The sequence below is a fragment of the Zea mays genome, chromosome 1 (genome assembly GCF_902167145.1).
Source record: "Zea mays cultivar B73 chromosome 1, Zm-B73-REFERENCE-NAM-5.0, whole genome shotgun sequence".
NCBI lineage: Eukaryota > Viridiplantae > Streptophyta > Magnoliopsida > Poales > Poaceae > Zea > Zea mays.
Genome location: NC_050096.1, coordinates 189,909,685 through 189,926,571, shown reverse-complemented (window position 1 = coordinate 189,926,571; position 16,887 = coordinate 189,909,685). Strand labels below are relative to the sequence as shown.

The window sequence follows — 16,887 nt, the reverse complement described above, 5'->3', positions numbered from 1 at the left end:
TAAGGCAACCATGTCTTCTTTCTCCCTTAAGCGTCGCGTCTTCCCATCTTCCAAGCCCCCGGATGGGGGGTATCCGCCGCCTTTCCGCCTCCTCGTTGGAGGAACGCAACTCCATGGGAGTTGGTACCTTTCAGCCATCGTTCGGCTTCAAGGATTTTCATCATGCTGCCCGGCTGCTTCCCTCCGCCGGCGGTCACCTGAGATGGCGACCTCCGACTTGATGGTGGGGGAAAGCGAGCCGGGCTGCGGCCTCTTCCCCTCCCTCAGCCTCAAGGATTTTCATCACCAGGGCTGGGGAGGGGAGTGCGCAGAGTTGAGGTCGGCCCCCGCGTGGGCGGCGGCCCGCCCCTTCACTCAGTGATCGGAGGGAAAGGCGGCCGTCGTCCGCGGCGCTGGCAGCTGCAGCGTGCCCGGCTTTCAGGCGCGAGTGGCTTCGGAGCCTCTCGCGGTGCCAGCACCCGCCACGGCAGCTTGAAGAGGTTCTGCTGCCGGCGAGATGGCCGGGGCCGGCCACGGGCTGACCTCCAACTCTACGGCCTTCTGCCCGTCCTTGCCTTACGAGTTTCGGCATGGGCGGGGGCCTCCTGGCAGCGGCACCTAGCCCGGGGTCGGCGTTGCCGTTGCCTGGTCCCTCGGAGCAGAAGGCGTCGTCGTCGCCGCTGCTGGAGCAGGTGACGGCGCACCGTTCGTCGACCTTCCGTTGCTCCGCAGGCCTTCCCCCTCGGAGTGGGGTTGTTCGTACCTGCGGAGGGGGAACCGGAGTTCCGTTTGTAATGGCACTTCGGATGCCGGTGTGTTTGTTCATTGCGGCTGTCGGGGCCTGAACGTGTATGTAATTTTGGCACGGAGCCGTGTTTTTTCCTCATTTTCGAGCATTAAGTCTCGCCTGTTGATTATCTGAACCGCTTTACCAAGCATGAGTTGCCCCATGTCAAGGTGACGGGTGAGGTATCCGTATCCCGGAGGCGTAGGAATCCCTCGGCCCGTTCGGCCTTGTTGTCTGGGGCTCCTCTAGCTTAGTTGAAGAGACCCCTCGGCCGCCCTTCGGTGGACCGAGGCCAGGGGTAGCGATATCAGTATGAACAGAGGCGGAGTTGGCTCGAGAATGGGAACCTGGTTGGCCGGAGCCTAGCCGTGTTGTCCGTCAGCGGAGCCGACGCCAAAGTCGATGAGTCGATGCCTCGGGTTGGACTGGCGCCCTTGGAAGCCGGTTGACCGAGGCCCCAGGGGTAACCGGTTGAGCCGCCTGCTCGGTCCGGATTCCCGGAGGAGTCCCTGGACCGCGGCGCCGCCCGAGGCTGGGTCGGGCTTTGCTGAAGACGTCGTCGATGCCGAGGGTGCTACGGCTCCCTTCAGCGTGAAGACCCGAGCCTGCAGGATCAGATCATCTTGTAGCGTGTGCTTTCTGCGGCCGCCGAGGCCAGAAGAACACACCCTCGCCGCGCTTGCGAAGCTGCGTCTTTTTTCCTCTTGTTTCGAGCATCTGGACTCTGTCGGTAACAGGGATGTTTGTGTGAGCGAGAGCTGCTTTTCGCGGAAGGGACGAGTGAGGTATCCGTATCCCGGAGGCGTGGGAATCCCTCGGCTCGGTCGGCCTTGCGGCTTACGCGTACTTTCACTCGTCCATGAGGCCCTGTCCCCGACTTAGTCGAGAAAGCTTGAAGGACTGCTTCGGCAGGAGAGCTTCCGAGCGTGATGACTCGTTCGGTCCACGGAGTCGCTTTATCCGAGCGCAAGTTACTTATCGCAGAAGGTGATGAGTGAGGTATCCGTATCCCGGAGGCGTAGGAGTCCCTCGGCTCGGTCAGCCTTGGCTGCTTACGTGTACCTCGTCGTTTCCAGGACCCGCTTTTCCGAAGTAGTCAGGAAGCACGAAAGAAATCCTGCTAAAAAGAGATCCTTTTTCGAGGAAAAATTCGACGCAGAGGGGGTCTCCCCCCTTTTAGCCCCCGAGGGAGGGTCGGGCTTTGCCGAGGCTAGGCCGACCCTTCCTTGACGACTAAACTTTGCGTAGGTGCGAGGTATATAAACAACTTGAAAACATCTTAAGGGTAGAAGCGACGTAGCTGTTTGATGTTCCAAGCGTTGCCGTAGATCTCGCCTTGATTGTTGGCCAGCTTGTATGTTCCGGGCTTCAGAACTTTGGCGATGACGAATGGCCCTTCCCAGGGGGGCGTGAGCTTGTGCCTCCCTCGGGCGTCTTGCCGCAGCCGAAGCACCAGGTCGCCCACCTGGAGTTCTCGGGACCGGACCCCTCGGGCATGGTAGCGTCGCAGGGACTGTTGGTACCGCGCCGAGTGTAGTAAGGCCCTGTCCCGAGCTTCCTCCAGCTGGTCCAGCGATTCCTCTCGGCTAGCTTGGTTGCTTTGTTCGGTGTAGGCCCTCGCCCTCGGGGAGCCATACTCCAGGTCAGTGGGCAAGATAGCTTCAGCCCCGTAGACCAGGAAAAACGGCGTGAAGCCCGTGGCACGACTCGGCGTCGTCCTTAGGCTCCAGACCACCGAGGGGAGTTCCTTCATCCATCGCTTGCCGAACTTGTTGAGGTCGTTGTAGATCCGAGGCTTGAGCCCTTGTAGAATCATGCCATTGGCACGCTCTACTTGCCCATTCGACATGGGATGAGCCACAGCGGCCCAGTCCACCCGGATATGGTGATCCTCGCAAAAATCCAAGAATTTTTTGCCGGTGAACTGGGTGCCGTTGTCGGTGATGATGGAGTTCGGGACCCCGAAGCGATGGATGATGTTGGTGAAGAATGCCACCGCCTGCTCGGATCTGATGCTGTTCAGAGGTCGGACCTCGATCCACTTGGAGAATTTGTCGATGGCGACCAGCAGGTGCGTGTAGCCCCCGGGCGCCTTCTGCAAGGGACCAACGAGGTCCAGACCCCATACAGCGAAGGGCCAGGTGATGGGTATTGTCTGCAGGGCCTGAGCGGGCAGGTGTGTCCGCTTCGCATAGAATTGGCACCCTTCGCAGGTGCGGACAATTCTAGTGGCGTCAGCCACCGCCGTTGGCCAGTAGAAGCCTTGCCGGAAAGCATTTCCGACAAGGGCTCGGGGCGCTGCGTGGTGGCCGCAAGCCCCCGAGTGTACTTCTTGCAGCAGTTCCCGACCTTCGGCGATGGAGATGCACCGCTGGAGGATGCCCGAGGGGCTGCGATGGTAGAGCTCCTCTTCGTCGCCCAGCAAGACGAATGACTTGGCGCGTCGCGCTACCCGCCGAGCCTCGACTTGGTCGAGGGGTAGCTCTCCTCGACGGAGGTATTGCAGATACGGGGCCTGCCAATCTTGATCTGGTGTGGCCCCGCTCTGCCCTTCCTCGACGTTCAGTGCCCTGCCCTCGGGGGCCGAGGGTACCTCGGGCTGGGCCGAGGGTGCCTCGGGCTGAGCCGAGGGTACCTCGGGTTGAGCCGAGGGTACCTCGGGCTCGGGCGTGTCGTCGAGCTTGACGGAGGGTTGATGCAGATCCCGGGAGAAGACGTCCGGGGGGACTGTCGTTCGCCCCGAGGCTATCTTAGCCAGCTCGTCTGCGGTTTCGTTGTAGCGTCGAGCGATGTGGTTGAGCTCGAGCCCGAAGAACTTGTCTTCCAGGCGCCGAACCTCGTCGCAGTAGGCCTCCATCTTCGGGTCGCGGCAGTGGGAGTTCTTCATGACTTGGTCGATGATGAGCTGCGAATCACCGCGAGCGTCGAGGCGTCTGACCCCTAGCTCGATGGCGATCCGCAATCCGTTGACCAGAGCTTCGTACTCGGCCACATTGTTGGACGCCGGGAAGTGGAGGCGCAGCACGTAGCGCAAGTGCTTTCCGAGGGGCGAGATGAAGAGCAGGCCCGCGCCGGCCCCCGTCTTCATCAGCGACCCGTCGAAAAACATGGTCCAGAGCTCCGGTTGGATCGGGGTCGTTGGCAGTTGGGTGTCGACCCATTCGGCCACGAAATCCGCCAACACTTGGGACTTGATGGCCTTCCGAGGGGCGAACGAGATCGTTTCGCCCATGATTTCCACCGCCCACTTCGCGATCCTGCCCGAGGCCTCTCGGCACTGGATGATCTCCCCCAGGGGGAAGGATGACACCACAGTCACCGGATGGGACTCGAAGTAGTGTCGCAGCTTCCGCCTTGTCAGGATCACAGCATACAGCAGCTTTTGAACTTGTGGGTAGCGGATCTTAGTCTCGGACAGCACTTCGCTGATGAAGTAGACCGGCCTCTGAACGGGCAATGTATGCCCTTCCTCCTGCCTTTCGACCACAATCGCGGCGCTAACCACCTGAGTGGTTGCGGCGACGTAGACCAAGAGGGCTTCTCCGTCCGCCGGCGGCACCAAGACAGGCGCCTTTGTAAGGAGCGCCTTCAGGTTGCCGAGGGCTTCCTCGGCCTCAGGGGTCCAAACGAAACATTCGGCCTTCCTTAAGAGGCGGTACAGAGGCAGACCTCTTTCGCCGAGGCGTGAGATGAAGCGGCTCAGGGCCGCGAGGCATCCCATGACCCTCTGTACCCCTTTTAAGTCCTTGATGGGTCCCATGCTGGTGATGGCCGCAATCTTCTCCGGGTTGGCTTCGATGCCTCGCTCGGAGACGATGAACCCTAGGAGCATGCCTCGGGGGACCCCGAAGACACACTTCTCAGGATTAAGCTTGACTCCTTTCGCCTTGAGACACCGGAATGTCACTTCAAGGTCGGAGAGGAGGTCGGAAGCCTTCCGCGTCTTGACTACGATGTCATCGACGTAGGCCTCGACTGTGCGACCGATGTGTTCGCCGAACACATGGTTCATGCACCGCTGGTACGTCGCGCCCGCATTCCTCAAACCGAACGGCATGGTGACATAGCAGTACATGCCGAACGGCGTGATGAAAGAAGTCGCGAGCTGGTCGGACTCTTTCATCCGGATCTGGTGATACCCTGAGTAGGCATCGAGGAAGGACAGGGTTTCGCACCCAGCAGTGGAATCCACGATTTGGTCGATGCGAGGCAGAGGGTAGGGAACCTTCGGACATGCTTTGTTGAGACCAGTGTAGTCTACACACATCCGCCATTTCCCCCCTTTCTTCCTCACAAGCACAGGGTTGGCAAGCCATTCGGGATGTAATACCTCTTTGATGAACCCCGCTGCCGTTAGCTTGTGGATCTCTTTGCCAATCACTCTGCGCTTCTCCTCGTCGAATCGGCGCAGAGGCTGCCTGACGGGTCGGGCTCCGGCCCGAATATCCAGCGAGTGCTCGGCGACCTCCCTCGGTATGCCGGGCATGTCCGAGGGACTCCACGCAAAAACGTCGGCGTTTGCGCGGAGAAAGTCGACGAGCACTGCTTCCTATTTGGGGTCGAGCCCGGAACCGATCCGGATCTGCTTGGTGGTGTCGCCACTGGGGTCGAGGGGGACGGCCTTGACCGTCTCCGCTGGCTCGAAGTTGCCGGCATGGCGCTTCACGTCTGGCACCTCCTCGGAGAGGTTCTCCAGGTCGGCGATGAGGGCCTCGGACTCGGCGAGGGCCTCGGCGTACTCCACGCACTCCACGTTGCATTCGAACGCGTGTTTGTACGTGGGGCCGACGGTGATGACCCCGTTGGGGCCCGGCATCTTGAGCTTCAGGTAGGTGTAGTTGGGGACGGCCATGAACTTCGCGTAGCATGGCCTCCCTAGCACGGCGTGGTAGGTTCCTCGGAACCCGACCACTTCGAACGTCAGGGTCTCCCTTCGGAAGTTGGAGGGTGTCCCGAAGCAGACTGGGAGGTCAAGTCGCCCGAGGGGCTGGACGCGCTTCCTAGGGATGATCCCGTGGAAGGGCGCAGCGCCTGCTCGGACGGAGGACGGATCGACGCGCAGGAGCTTGAGGGTCTCGGCGTAGATGATGTTGAGGCAGCTGCCCCCGTCCATCAGGACCTTGGTGAGCCTGACATCGCCGACAACGGGGTCGACGACGAGCGGGTATTTCCCCGGGCTCGGCACATGGTCGGGGTGGTCGGCCCGGTCGAAAGTGATGGGCTTGTCGGACCAGTCTAGGTAGACTGGCGCCGCCACCTTCACCGAGCAGACCTCCCGGCGCTCCTGCTTGCGGTGCCGAGCCGAGGTATTCGCCGCATGCCCTCCATAGATCATGAAGCAGTCGCGGACCTCGGGGAACTCTCCTGCTGGGCGATCTTCGTTCTTGTCGTCGTCGTGGGCCCTGCCACCCTCGGCGGGTGGCCCGGCCCTGCGGAAATGACGCCGAAGCATAACGCACTCCTCGAGGGTGTGCTTGACGGGCCCCTGATGGTAGGGGCACGGCTCCTTGAGCATCTTGTCGAAGAGGTTTGCACCTCCGGGGGGCTTCCGAGGGTTCTTATACTCGGCGGCGGCGACAAGGTCCGCGTCGGCGGCGTCGCGTTTCGATTGCGACTTTTTCTTGCCTTTCTTCTTGGCGCCGCGCGGAGCAGACGCCTCGGGAGCTTCTTCCGATGGGCGGCCCTGGGGCTGCTTGTCCTTTCGGAAGATAGCCTCGACCGCCTCCTGGCCAGAGGCGAACTTGGTGGCGATGTCCATCAGCTCGCTCGCCCTGGTGGGGGTTTTGCGACCCAGCTTGCTCACCAGGTCGCGGCAAGTGGTGCCGGCGAGGAACGCGCCAATGACATCCGAGTCGGTGATGTTGGGCAGCTCGGTGCGCTGCTTCGAGAATCGCCGGATGTAGTCCCGGAGCGACTCCCCCGGCTGTTGCCGGCAGCTTCGAAGGTCCCAGGAATTTCCGGGGCGCACGTATGTGCCCTGGAAATTGCCAGCGAAGGCTTGGACCAAGTCGTCCCAGTTGGAAATCTGCCCCGGAGGCAGGTGCTCCAACCAGGCGCGAGCAGTGTCGGAGAGGAACAGGGGGAGGTTACGGATGATGAGGTTGTCGTCGTCCGTTCCACCCAGTTGGCAGGCAAGGCAGTAGTCCGCGAGCCACAGTTCCGGTCTCGTTTCCCCCGAGTACTTCGTGATAGTAGTCGGGGGTCGGAACCGGGTCGGGAATGGCGCCCGTCGGATGGCCCGACTGAAGGCCTGCGGACCGGGTGGCTCGGGCGAGGGACTCCGATCCTCCCCGCTGTCGTAGCGCCCCCCACGCCTGGGGTGGTAGCCTTGGCGCACCTTTTCGTCGAGGTGAGCCTGACGGTCGCGTCGATGGTGCTCGTTGCCGAGGTGGCCCGGCGCCGCAGGCGCGGTGTTGCGCGTGCGCCCGGTGTAGACCGAGGCTTCCCGCATGAATCGGGAAGTCGCGGCATGAGGTCCCGAGGGATATCCTTGCCTTCGGGATGCAGTGCTCTCGGCCCGCCAGGCCGCAGCGCCTTCCAGGAGATTCTTGAGTTCTCCCTGGATTCGCCGAGCCTCGGTGGTTGACGGCTCCGGCATCGCGCGGATGAGCATTGCTGCGGTTGCCAGGTTCTAACCGACCCCGCTGGATGCGGGCGGCGGCCTGATCCTGACATCGTTGGCGACGCGGTGCTGGAGACCTTGGGGCAGATGACGTATTTCTCCGGCCAGGGGTTGGCCCACCCATGCATGTCCGACGTCCCGACGGATCGGCTCAAGCGCTCCTGTTCCCTCGTTGAGCCTGGCCTGTGCCTCGCGGACTTGCTCGAGTTGTGGGTCGTAACCCCCCGCCGGAGCGGGGACCACAGCTAGCTCCCGTGGGATGTCGGCGCGAGGCACCGGCCTAGGGAGATCACCATCCTCCGGCATGCCAATATGGTTGCCTTCGGTGGGATCCCCTAGCTCGATGTGGAAACATTCGCGGCTTGGGCCACAGCTCTCGTCGCCAAGGCTGCGGCTTCCATCGGAACAGTCGGATAGGCAGTAGTCACATGCGGTCATGAAGTCCCGCACGGCACTGGGGTTGCCAAGTCCGGAGAAATCCCAACCGATGTCGGGATCGTCATCTTCCTCGGACCCAGAGGGCCCGTAGGTCGAGACGTCCGTCAGTCGGTCCCAAGGCGACCGCATACGGAACCTCAGTGGGGTTGCACTCGCCTCAATGAGAGCGCCCGCCAAAACGAGGTCGTTTGGCGGGTTGAGGCCGAGTCGAAATGACGCAAGATGGAAGTTAGTCGTTACCTTTTGGTCGACGAGGAGCGACGTAGTCACATCGGGGACTGGTTGCGCCGTCATCTCTGGTTCGAGGGCGACGTCCTGCAAGCTTTCCGCGAGCTCGCCGGCGTCGTCTTCTTGCTCGGGGTCAGCGTGCCGCGGGGGGACGGCGCTTGCCTCCGTCTTGAACGCGAGGTCGACGTCCGGCGTGCCTTCCGTCGGGGCGTCGGGGGCGTCGATTCGCACGACGGCCGACGAAGCGCGGCCTCCCGTCTGGCCTTGACGGCCCCGCCTCCTCCTCCGTTGGCGGGGGAGGGAACGGAGCGAGCCCGAATGTTGCTCTTCCACCACGCGGGGAAGACGTCGTCGATTCCGCCGCCGGCGGGCGGGTTGTCGGCCGCCATTGTCGTAGTCGCGCGGCGGTGGAAGAAGTATCATGTCGTAGCTGCCGTCGAAGGACATGAACTCAAGAGTCCCGAAACGAAGCACCGTCCCGGGCCGGAGAGGTTGCTGGAGACTGCCCATCTGGAGCTTGACGGGGAGCTGTTCGTCAGCACGCAGCAGGCCCCTACCTGGCGCGCCAACTGTCGGCGTTTCGAGACAGGGGGGTCCCTAAGCCGACGAGTGAGTGTGCTGCGTGCCCCAGCCCAGATGGGTCGAGCGCGTGGGCGAGCGCGAAGGGGGGAGAGGCGAGGTGGCCGGAGTCGAGCGTGAGAGAGGTGTAAGTCCCGCGGCCTTCGTGTTCGTCCCGCGCCCAGGTCAGGTGCGCTTGCAGTAGGGGGGTTACAAGCGTCCACGCGGGTGAGGGAAGCGAGCGGCCCCAAGAGAGCGCCTGTCCCGTCCTCGGTCCCGCGCGGCCAACCTTCTCTGAGAAGGCCCTGGTCCTTCCTTTTATAGTCGTAAGGAGAGGATCCAGGTGTACAATGGGGGGTGTAGCAGAGTGCTACGTGTCTAGCGGAGGGAGAGCTAGCGCCCTAGGTACATGCCAATGTGGCAGCCGGAGAGATCTGGGCACCCTGCTGGCGTGATGTCGTGGCTGTCGGAGGTGCGGCGGAGCCTGATGGAGGGACAGCTGTTGGAGCGGTCGAGTCCCTGCTGACGTTGTCCTGCTTCCGTAAGAGAGCCGGGGGCCGCCGTCGTCATAGAGCTTGTGGAGCGCCATCATTGCCCCTCTGGCGGAGCTGGCCGGATGAGACGCCGGTCTTGTTCTCCGTGACCCGAGTCGATTCGGGGTAGGATGATGATGGCGCCTCCTGTTGACGTGGCGGTCTGTGCCCTAGGCAGGGCGACGTGGGGGTTCCTCCGAAGCCGAGGTTGAGTCTGCCTTTTGTTGCCATGGCCGAGCCCGAGCCAAGGGGTCGGGCGAGGCGGAAGTCGTTCGGCCGAGGCCAGGGCGGAGTCCGAGCCCTGGGGTCGGGCGAGGCGGAGTTTCGTCGTCTTCCGGGTCTTAGCCCGAGTCCGAGCCCTGGGGTCGGGCGGAGCGGAGTTCGCCGTCTTCCGGGTCTTAGCCCGAGTCCGAGCCCTGGGGTCGGGCGAAGCGGAGTTCGCCGTCTTCCGGGTCTTAGCCCGAGTCCGAGCCCTGGGGTCGGGCGGAGCGGAGTTCGCCGTCTTCCGGGTCTTAGCCCGAGTCCGAGCCCTGGGGTCGGGCGGAGCGGAGTTCGCCGTCTTCCGGGTCTTAGCCCGAGTCCGAGCCCTGGGGTCGGGCGGAGCGGAGTTCGCCGTCTTCCGGGTCTTAGCCCGAGTCCGAGCCCTGGGGTCGGGCGGAGCGTAGTTCGCCGTGGCAAGGCCTGACTGCCTGTCAGACTCACTCTGTCGAGTGGCACTACAGTCGGAGTGGCGCAGGCGGCGCTGTCCTTCTGTCAGACTGGCCAGTGGAGCAGTGGAGTGACGGCGGTCACTTCGGCTCTGCCGGGGGCGCGTGTCAGGATAGAGGTGTCAGGCCACCTTTGCGTTAAATGCCCCTGCAATTTGGTCAGTCGGTGCGGCGATTTAGTCAAGGTTGCTTCTGAGCGAAGCCAAGGCCTCGGGCAAGCCGGTGATGTGTCCGCCATAAAAAGGGGGCCTCGGGCGAGACGGAAGTCTCTCGAGGTCGGCTGCCTTTGGCCGAGGCTAGGCTCGGGCGAAGCGTGATCGAGTCACTCGTGTGGACTGATCCCTGACTTAATCGTATCCATCAGGCCTTTGCAGCTTTATGCTGATGGGGGTTACCAGCTGAGAATTAGGCGTCTTGAGGGTACCCCTAATTATGGTCCCCGACAGGCGCGGAGCCGGTGCGCTCGGGCCGCGGCGTAGGCGTGAGGAGCTGCACGACCTCGACGTCCCAGAGCACCCAGTCCTGCGTGGCGGTGCGGTGGGGCACGTCGTGGGTTACCGAGTTCCTCCAGGGCGGGAGCCCCCCGTTGGCGCGGAGGAAGTGACCCGCCTTGGTGCGGAGGCGCGCCTGGAAGCCGTCCCGTAGGGGCTCCCAGTCCACGGACGCTTTGGTGGGGCGCCGTCTGCGTCACCTTCCGCCCCGTCATCCCTAGCAGGAACGACTCCCCGGAGGCGGTGAGGTAGCGCCCGTAGCGGCTGCGCAGGCGGACGGCGCCCGCGCTGTGCGGCGCCGCCTCGAAGGTCCACCGCGCGTTCGCCGAGGACCCGTCCCGGTCCTGCGTCACGCGCACCTCGTCCTTGTCCACGTACAGGAACTTGTTGTGGTGGCTCCTGAGCCGCACCACCTTCGCGCGTGCGAACAGCTCCATCGGTGACAGGAAGGGAGGAGAAGCCGGTGAGGACTGAGGACTCTAGAGTCTGGACTCTGGAGGAAGGAGGCCCGCGCCCGGATCTAAGCACGGGACGGGGCCGCCCAAATGGAAGCGACCGAGCGACAAGCTGCTCACCTGCGGTGAGCAATCGGAGCGGGTGGAACAGGAGGGGCGCGGCGGAAGGGAGGACGGCGACCCGGCGGTAGTGGATGAGATCTTCTCTGGGTGGGAGGTAGGGGAGGTTTTGGGGCGGGGCGCGGCGAGATTTCTGAGGCCGGGGACGACTCGTGGGGCGGGGATGGTGGAGGCCGGGGCATGGAGCACGGTGGGGATGGAAGGGGCGCGGGAGGAGTATGGAAGGGGCGGGGGAAGCACACACAGGCACACACGCACACCAATAGCAGTAGGAATGGGTATTTATCAGAGTATTAGGAGTTATAGTATCTTTTCCATAAAACATATTTAGATAATGTATATACAGATTTACAGATTTAAGGGATTGTTTTAGTTTATTCTATGTAATAACACATATAGGTAATAAGATGCATATTTGTGGAGGGCTAATTTATGATATCTTAGAAAATGGTAGAGGTGATAAAATAGTAATAAAATTAAGGATTTACTTTATACTATATTTTGGGTAAAAGCGAGTAACTTAGATATAGATTTGTAGGGTTGTTGACTATTTACTAATTGCATAATAAAGGAGGACTGATTTTCTTTACAAATAGAATTAATGGATCCAATAACTGTTGTGTCGATAAATAGAGGGTCAGACAACTACTGGTATCACCAATGGTTCTACATGATCACACATTGTATTACTTTTTTCGAAACGACAATAAATGCATGCATGCTTTACTTGTTGCCCCACCAACCTTTACAACCATCTTATTGCTACAGATATTGATGAGTGCCTTATTCCAAATAAATGCAATGGAGTATGCCACAATTTTGATGGAGGCTTCAATTGTACAAGTTGCCCTCATGGGAAAGAGTATGATCCAAAAAAGCATAAATGTGTCATGTCAGCTAAGCAGCGTATTCTAATTTTTGGTGAGTCATGTCTTTATGCAACAAATTAAAAGACATGAAATATTCATGGTCTCATTTAATGGATGTAGGGATTGTAATTGGGCTTGTTTGTGGTCTTGGATCCATAAGTTTTGCACTTGGTGCAATTGTACTCACCGGTAAGTGGAAAAAAGGTATCCAAAGGAGAATTCGAAGAGAGTACTTCAAGAAAAATCAAGGTCTACTCTTGGAGCAACTAATATCAAATGAAAATGCTACAAACAAAACAAAGATATTCACTTTGGATGAACTAGAGGAAGCAACCAACAAGTTTGATGCTACTCGTGTTCTAGGTCATGGTGGGCATGGCACTGTTTACAAAGGGATTTTGTCTGATCAGCGTGTCGTGGCTATAAAAAAATCTAAAATAGTGGAGCAAATAGAGATAGATCAGTTCATCGATGAGGTTGCTATTTTATCTCAAATCATTCACCGCAATGTGGTGAAGCTTTTTGGTTGTTGCCTAGAAGATGAGGTACCCTTGCTAGTCTATGAGTTCATATCGAATGGCACTTTGTATGACATTCTTCATGAAAATATTGCAACAAAATGCTTGTTGTCATGGGATGATCGAATTAGGATTGCAACAGAAGCATCAGGAGCACTTGCTTATCTACACTCAGCTGCTGCAATACCAATTTTCCATAGAGATGTGAAGTCTTCTAATATACTCTTGGACGACAACTTCACTGTAAAGGTTTCAGATTTTGGTGCTTCAAGATCTCTATCCCTTGATGAAACACATGTGGTGACAATTGTCCAAGGAACATTCGGTTATTTAGATCCAGAGTATTATTATACTGGTTCTCTAACTGAGAAGAGTGATGTGTATAGTTTTGGAGTGATACTTGTGGAACTTTTGACAAGAAAGAAACCAATTTTTATCAATGAATCGGGTGCCAAACAAAACTTATCTCATTACTTTATTGAAGGACTACAGTAAGGGACTCTCATGGAAATAATAGATTCTCAAGTTGTGGAAGAGGCAGACCAAGAAGAGATTAATGATATCTCCTCACTTATAGAAGTGTGCTTAAGATCCAAAGGAGGGCATAGACCAAGCATGAAAGAAGTAGATATGAGATTGCAATGTCTAAGAACAAAGAGGCTACGGAATAAAACACATCTTTTGATTGAAAAGGGTGGAGAAATGGAACCTTTGTTATGCGCAGAAGCTCAACATCCACATGAACGTTTGAATCCAATTTATAATGAGGAACATTTAACAATTCCAATGATGTCTGGGTGCTACAGTTTGGAGCAAGAACTTGCGGCAGCATCTAGTTTGGTTCGCTAACCTTAGTATTTGCTTGGATGTTGGACACATCTATAGTAACCATCTATTTTCAGAGAGGAACTATGGTATATTTTGTTCCCTTCGCATAAGACTATGGTATATATGGTGTGTATATGTATATAATACATATGACATTGCTATGTTTACATATAATGTAATTTCCTGTAATGCGTTTTAGTTTTGTTTTGATTACAAATTTGGTACTCTAATTGTAATAATTTCTAAAACCAATCATAATACATAGTTGTAATACACTTGAGATTTGGAATTTGTATTAGTATTGAAATAAACTTGAGATTTGGAGTATGTAATAGCATTGAAAAGTAGAATTTTGATATTTTCACTTAAAAAATCAAAAGAAATTCCATATTAGGTAAATATGAATATTACAACATGGGATTACACTGATTCATGCTCTTTTTAAGAATTCGATGCTGATTCTTCGTTTTGGTGACATGGATTCATTCGCTATGGTCGTACTCTTTTTGAACCATGTCAGTTCTACTGGCCAGTTTACCACTGGCCGTCAACCAACAACCGACCTGGGCACCTGGCACACGTTTTCTTTCATAGAATAGACCCAGTAGTGGAACGATGAAACGACGGCTGAACGGGCCACTTCGCGTAGTTCCGAAGCACCCGCCACACAACTCGCGCCCACGGCATCTGACCGGCGTCAAAACCCACCGGCCCAGCCCAACCCGTCTGCAGAAACCGTCGTCCCACACGCGCCTTCCAGGTACGTCCAGTCGCGACCCTATAAAAAAAGGCAGAGCGCAGAGGCCAGAGCCTAGAGCAAACTCTCACACCAACACATCCAAGGAACACGAACAGCGAGAGGAACCCGAAGATGAGCGTGGAGATCCTAGACGGGAGCACGGTGCGGAGCTTCGTGGAGGACGAGCGCGCCTTCAACTCCTCGGTTGACGGCCGCTTCGCCGCGCTGGACGCCGACCACGACGGCCTGCTCACCTACGCCGAGATGGCCGGGGAGCTCATGAGCCTGCGGGTGCTGGAGAGGCACTTCGGCGCGGACGAGGCCGCGGTGGCGCCGGAGGAGCTCAGGGCGCTGTACCTAGGGGTGGTAACGGGCCATTTAATTTAGCCTAGCAAATTTAAGGATCAGATCAAGTTAGGGCCGGATCATAAAACAATACAATTTTGAACTAACAAAATTAAGGGTCTTATTGCTTTGTGAAGGAAGTATTAGGGTCATGATCCATTACCACCCCTAGCTGTACCGCGGCCTGTTCGCGCGGTTCGACAGAGACGGCAGCGGCATGGTGGACCGGCACGAGTTCCGCGCGGATATGAAGGAGGTGATGCTCGGCGTGGCAACGGCCTCGGCTTCCTCCCCGTGCAGATGGTCCTAGACGAAGGCAGCTTCCTCAAGGTCGCCGTCGACAGGGAGCTCGCCAAAGCTGCCTGATATTATTCAGCGCAACAGCCAGTACTTCGCTTCAAGTTTTTCGGTTTCGTTACTGAATTTTTCGCCGTTTTTACATTGAGTTACAGTATATGTACTTCGTTTTTCGAAACACTTTTATTCTATGATCGCGCAAAGACTTGACTTGATACCAGCAATACATACCAGACTACCAGTGATTTGTGACTTGTGAGAGTGTGTTTTTTTTTTCTGTTTGTGAGAATGGCATGTCCTATGATCGGATTTCAGAAAGAAAAAAAACTACTGCTGTAAAAAGCAGAGTTGATTGGTAAGTAATACGATCCCAGTATAGTTAAATCTGGGCAGGGCTATACATGTAGATTAATTTGAAGTTTAATCAAACCTGTAATTCATAAAACTATACTACTATGTAGCAACAACTGGGTGTGAAATTTAACTTTACATTCTGAGATAGTTTGTTACTGCAGGCAATAAGCTGCTCTACGAGGCAGCAGAAGCGGAGATGTCTGCACGCTTTGTTCGTTCGTCTGCCTTGTTTGCGATATCATCCCCTTACACTGTTCTCAGATCCTAGATGGGATGAGCGGCGTGGAGTTTGACAGGTACGCCGCCGCGGCCGCCACGCCGCTACCTAGTTTCACTGGGTACCCCACATCCTTGAGCACCATCTCCACACCGCTCAGACATCCCAGCAGTTGCAGCTGACAAAGAAGGAAAAATGTTGGGGCATCATTCAAGATATAGTATGTTGCAGTGATTAATTAACGAATTGCTATTATTATATAACTCAACCCGTCCTGCAGTGCACTACCTCGTTGAGGTTGCCGAGATGGCCGATCCTGAAGACCTTCCCGGCGACCTTGTTGAGGCCGAGGCCGAGGCTGAGGTTGTACCGCTTCCACGCGTGCCTGACGACCTCGGCGCTGTCGATGTTGGGCGGCACGACGACGGCGGTGACGATGTCGCTGAACCACTCCTCCTTCTGGCAGCAGTTGCTTAGCCCCCACGCCTCGACGGCGAGCCTGGTGGCTGTCCCAAGGCGGTTGTGCCTCCTCACGACGTTGTCCAGCCCTTCCTCGAAGATGAGGTCGAGCGCGGTGCGGAGGCCGTAGAGGAGCTGGATGGAGGGCGTGTAGGGCCAGTACGTGCCCATGTCGTAGAACCTGAGTTAGTCCTTCCAGTCGAAGAAGACGCGCACGGACCTGGCCGTCTTGCTGGCCTCCAGCGCCCTGGGGCTGGCGCACACGATGCCCATCCCTGTCGGCATCGACAGCGCCTTCTGCGAGCCCGTGAGCGCCACGTCCACGCCCCACTCGTCCATGCGGAAGTCCAGCGCGCAGATGGACGACACGCCGTCCACCAGCAGCAGCGCCGGGTGCGCGTGCTTGTCCAGCAGCGCGCGCACGGCGGCCAGGTCGTTGGTGACGCCCGTGGCCGTCTCGTTGTGCACGATGGCCACGGCCTTGATGGCGTGCCGCGGCGCGTCGTCGCGGAGCCTGCGCTCCAGCGCGGCCAGGTCGGCGCCCTGGCCCCACTCGCTCTCCACCGCGTCCACGTCGAAGCCCAGGCGCCGCTGCTGGTCGATCCACAGCAGGCTGAACTGCCCGATGAGGAAGGACACGACCCTGTCGCCCGAGGACAGCGTGTTGATCAGCGCGCTCTCCCACGCGCCCGTCCCCGTCGTCGGGATCATCAAGGGCGTGCCCGTCGTGGTCTTGAAGATCTTCTTCACGTCCTCCAGCAGGACCTTGGTCAGCGCCGGCACCGCCGGCGAGCGGTAGTCCTCGTTCTGCCGGTTCATGGCGCGGATCACGGGGTCCGGGATGTTCACGGGGCCCGGCACGAACAGGTGGGTCCGCCCGGGGCCATACACGTAGTCCACCATCGTAGCTGATTACTATGAACCGGTTCCCTGCGGGCACATGCGCAAGAACGGTGCGGCATTAAACACTGACCGGAGTACTGGACAATTGGACCTCTACCTCATAAGTCATAACGTCTTTTCTTTTCTTTCTTTCTAAGCGTAAATCTGAATTGACAAAACTGCAAATGTGAGTAAAAAAATGCCAGCTACCGTAGCTCTATAGATGGCCAACAAAGCCTAGTTAACCGGGCAAGCACGGGGTACGGCATGGCACGATCGGTTCCGGGCCCATGCTGGCACGGCCCAATCCCTAGTGTTGTGCTTGGGCCGACGAGTGGGCACGCTGGGCCAGCACGGGCACGACACGATTAGGGTTAAAGCACATTTAGGCACGGCACCCATAACACATACCCCCCGCGGCCCCCAGCCCACACATCGTCCCTGTAACACCCCTGGTGTTA

General features: G+C 57.9%; 2 protein-coding genes and 1 pseudogene across 2 annotated transcripts in view; 2 read left to right on the top strand and 1 right to left on the bottom strand.

Annotated features, from left to right (window-relative positions):
- The window catches only part of LOC103641792 (wall-associated receptor kinase 5), a 39,175-nt gene extending 25,853 nt beyond the window's left edge, over nucleotides 1–13,322 (top strand). Inside the window, exons 6-7 of the mRNA XM_020546596.1 lie at nucleotides 11,687–11,839; nucleotides 11,908–13,322. Of these exons, the coding sequence (XP_020402185.1) occupies nucleotides 11,687–11,839; nucleotides 11,908–12,800 (1,046 nt within the window). The 3' untranslated portion in view covers nucleotides 12,801–13,322. The remainder of the gene's footprint in view (nucleotides 1–11,686; nucleotides 11,840–11,907) is intronic.
- Nucleotides 13,323–14,004: 682 nt separating this feature from the next.
- Nucleotides 14,005–14,747, top strand: LOC103641802 (uncharacterized; annotated as a pseudogene).
- A 127-nt stretch (nucleotides 14,748–14,874) lies between these two features.
- On the bottom strand, nucleotides 14,875–16,476 carry LOC103641813 (serine--glyoxylate aminotransferase). Its single transcript, XM_035964189.1, has 2 exons — nucleotides 15,374–16,476; nucleotides 14,875–15,263 (listed from the first exon to the last, which is right to left on the bottom strand). Exon 1 carries the CDS (start codon nucleotides 16,445–16,447, stop codon nucleotides 15,731–15,733), a length of 717 nt encoding a protein of 238 aa, XP_035820082.1. The 5' UTR covers nucleotides 16,448–16,476; the 3' UTR covers nucleotides 14,875–15,263; nucleotides 15,374–15,730.
- Between the last annotated feature and the right edge of the window lie 411 nt (nucleotides 16,477–16,887).

What these genes read in the sequence shown, in the direction of transcription:
- LOC103641813 (XM_035964189.1), bottom strand. Translation starts at nt 16,447, where the DNA reads ATGGTGGACTACGTGTATGGCCCCGGGCGGACCCACCTGTTCGTGCCG.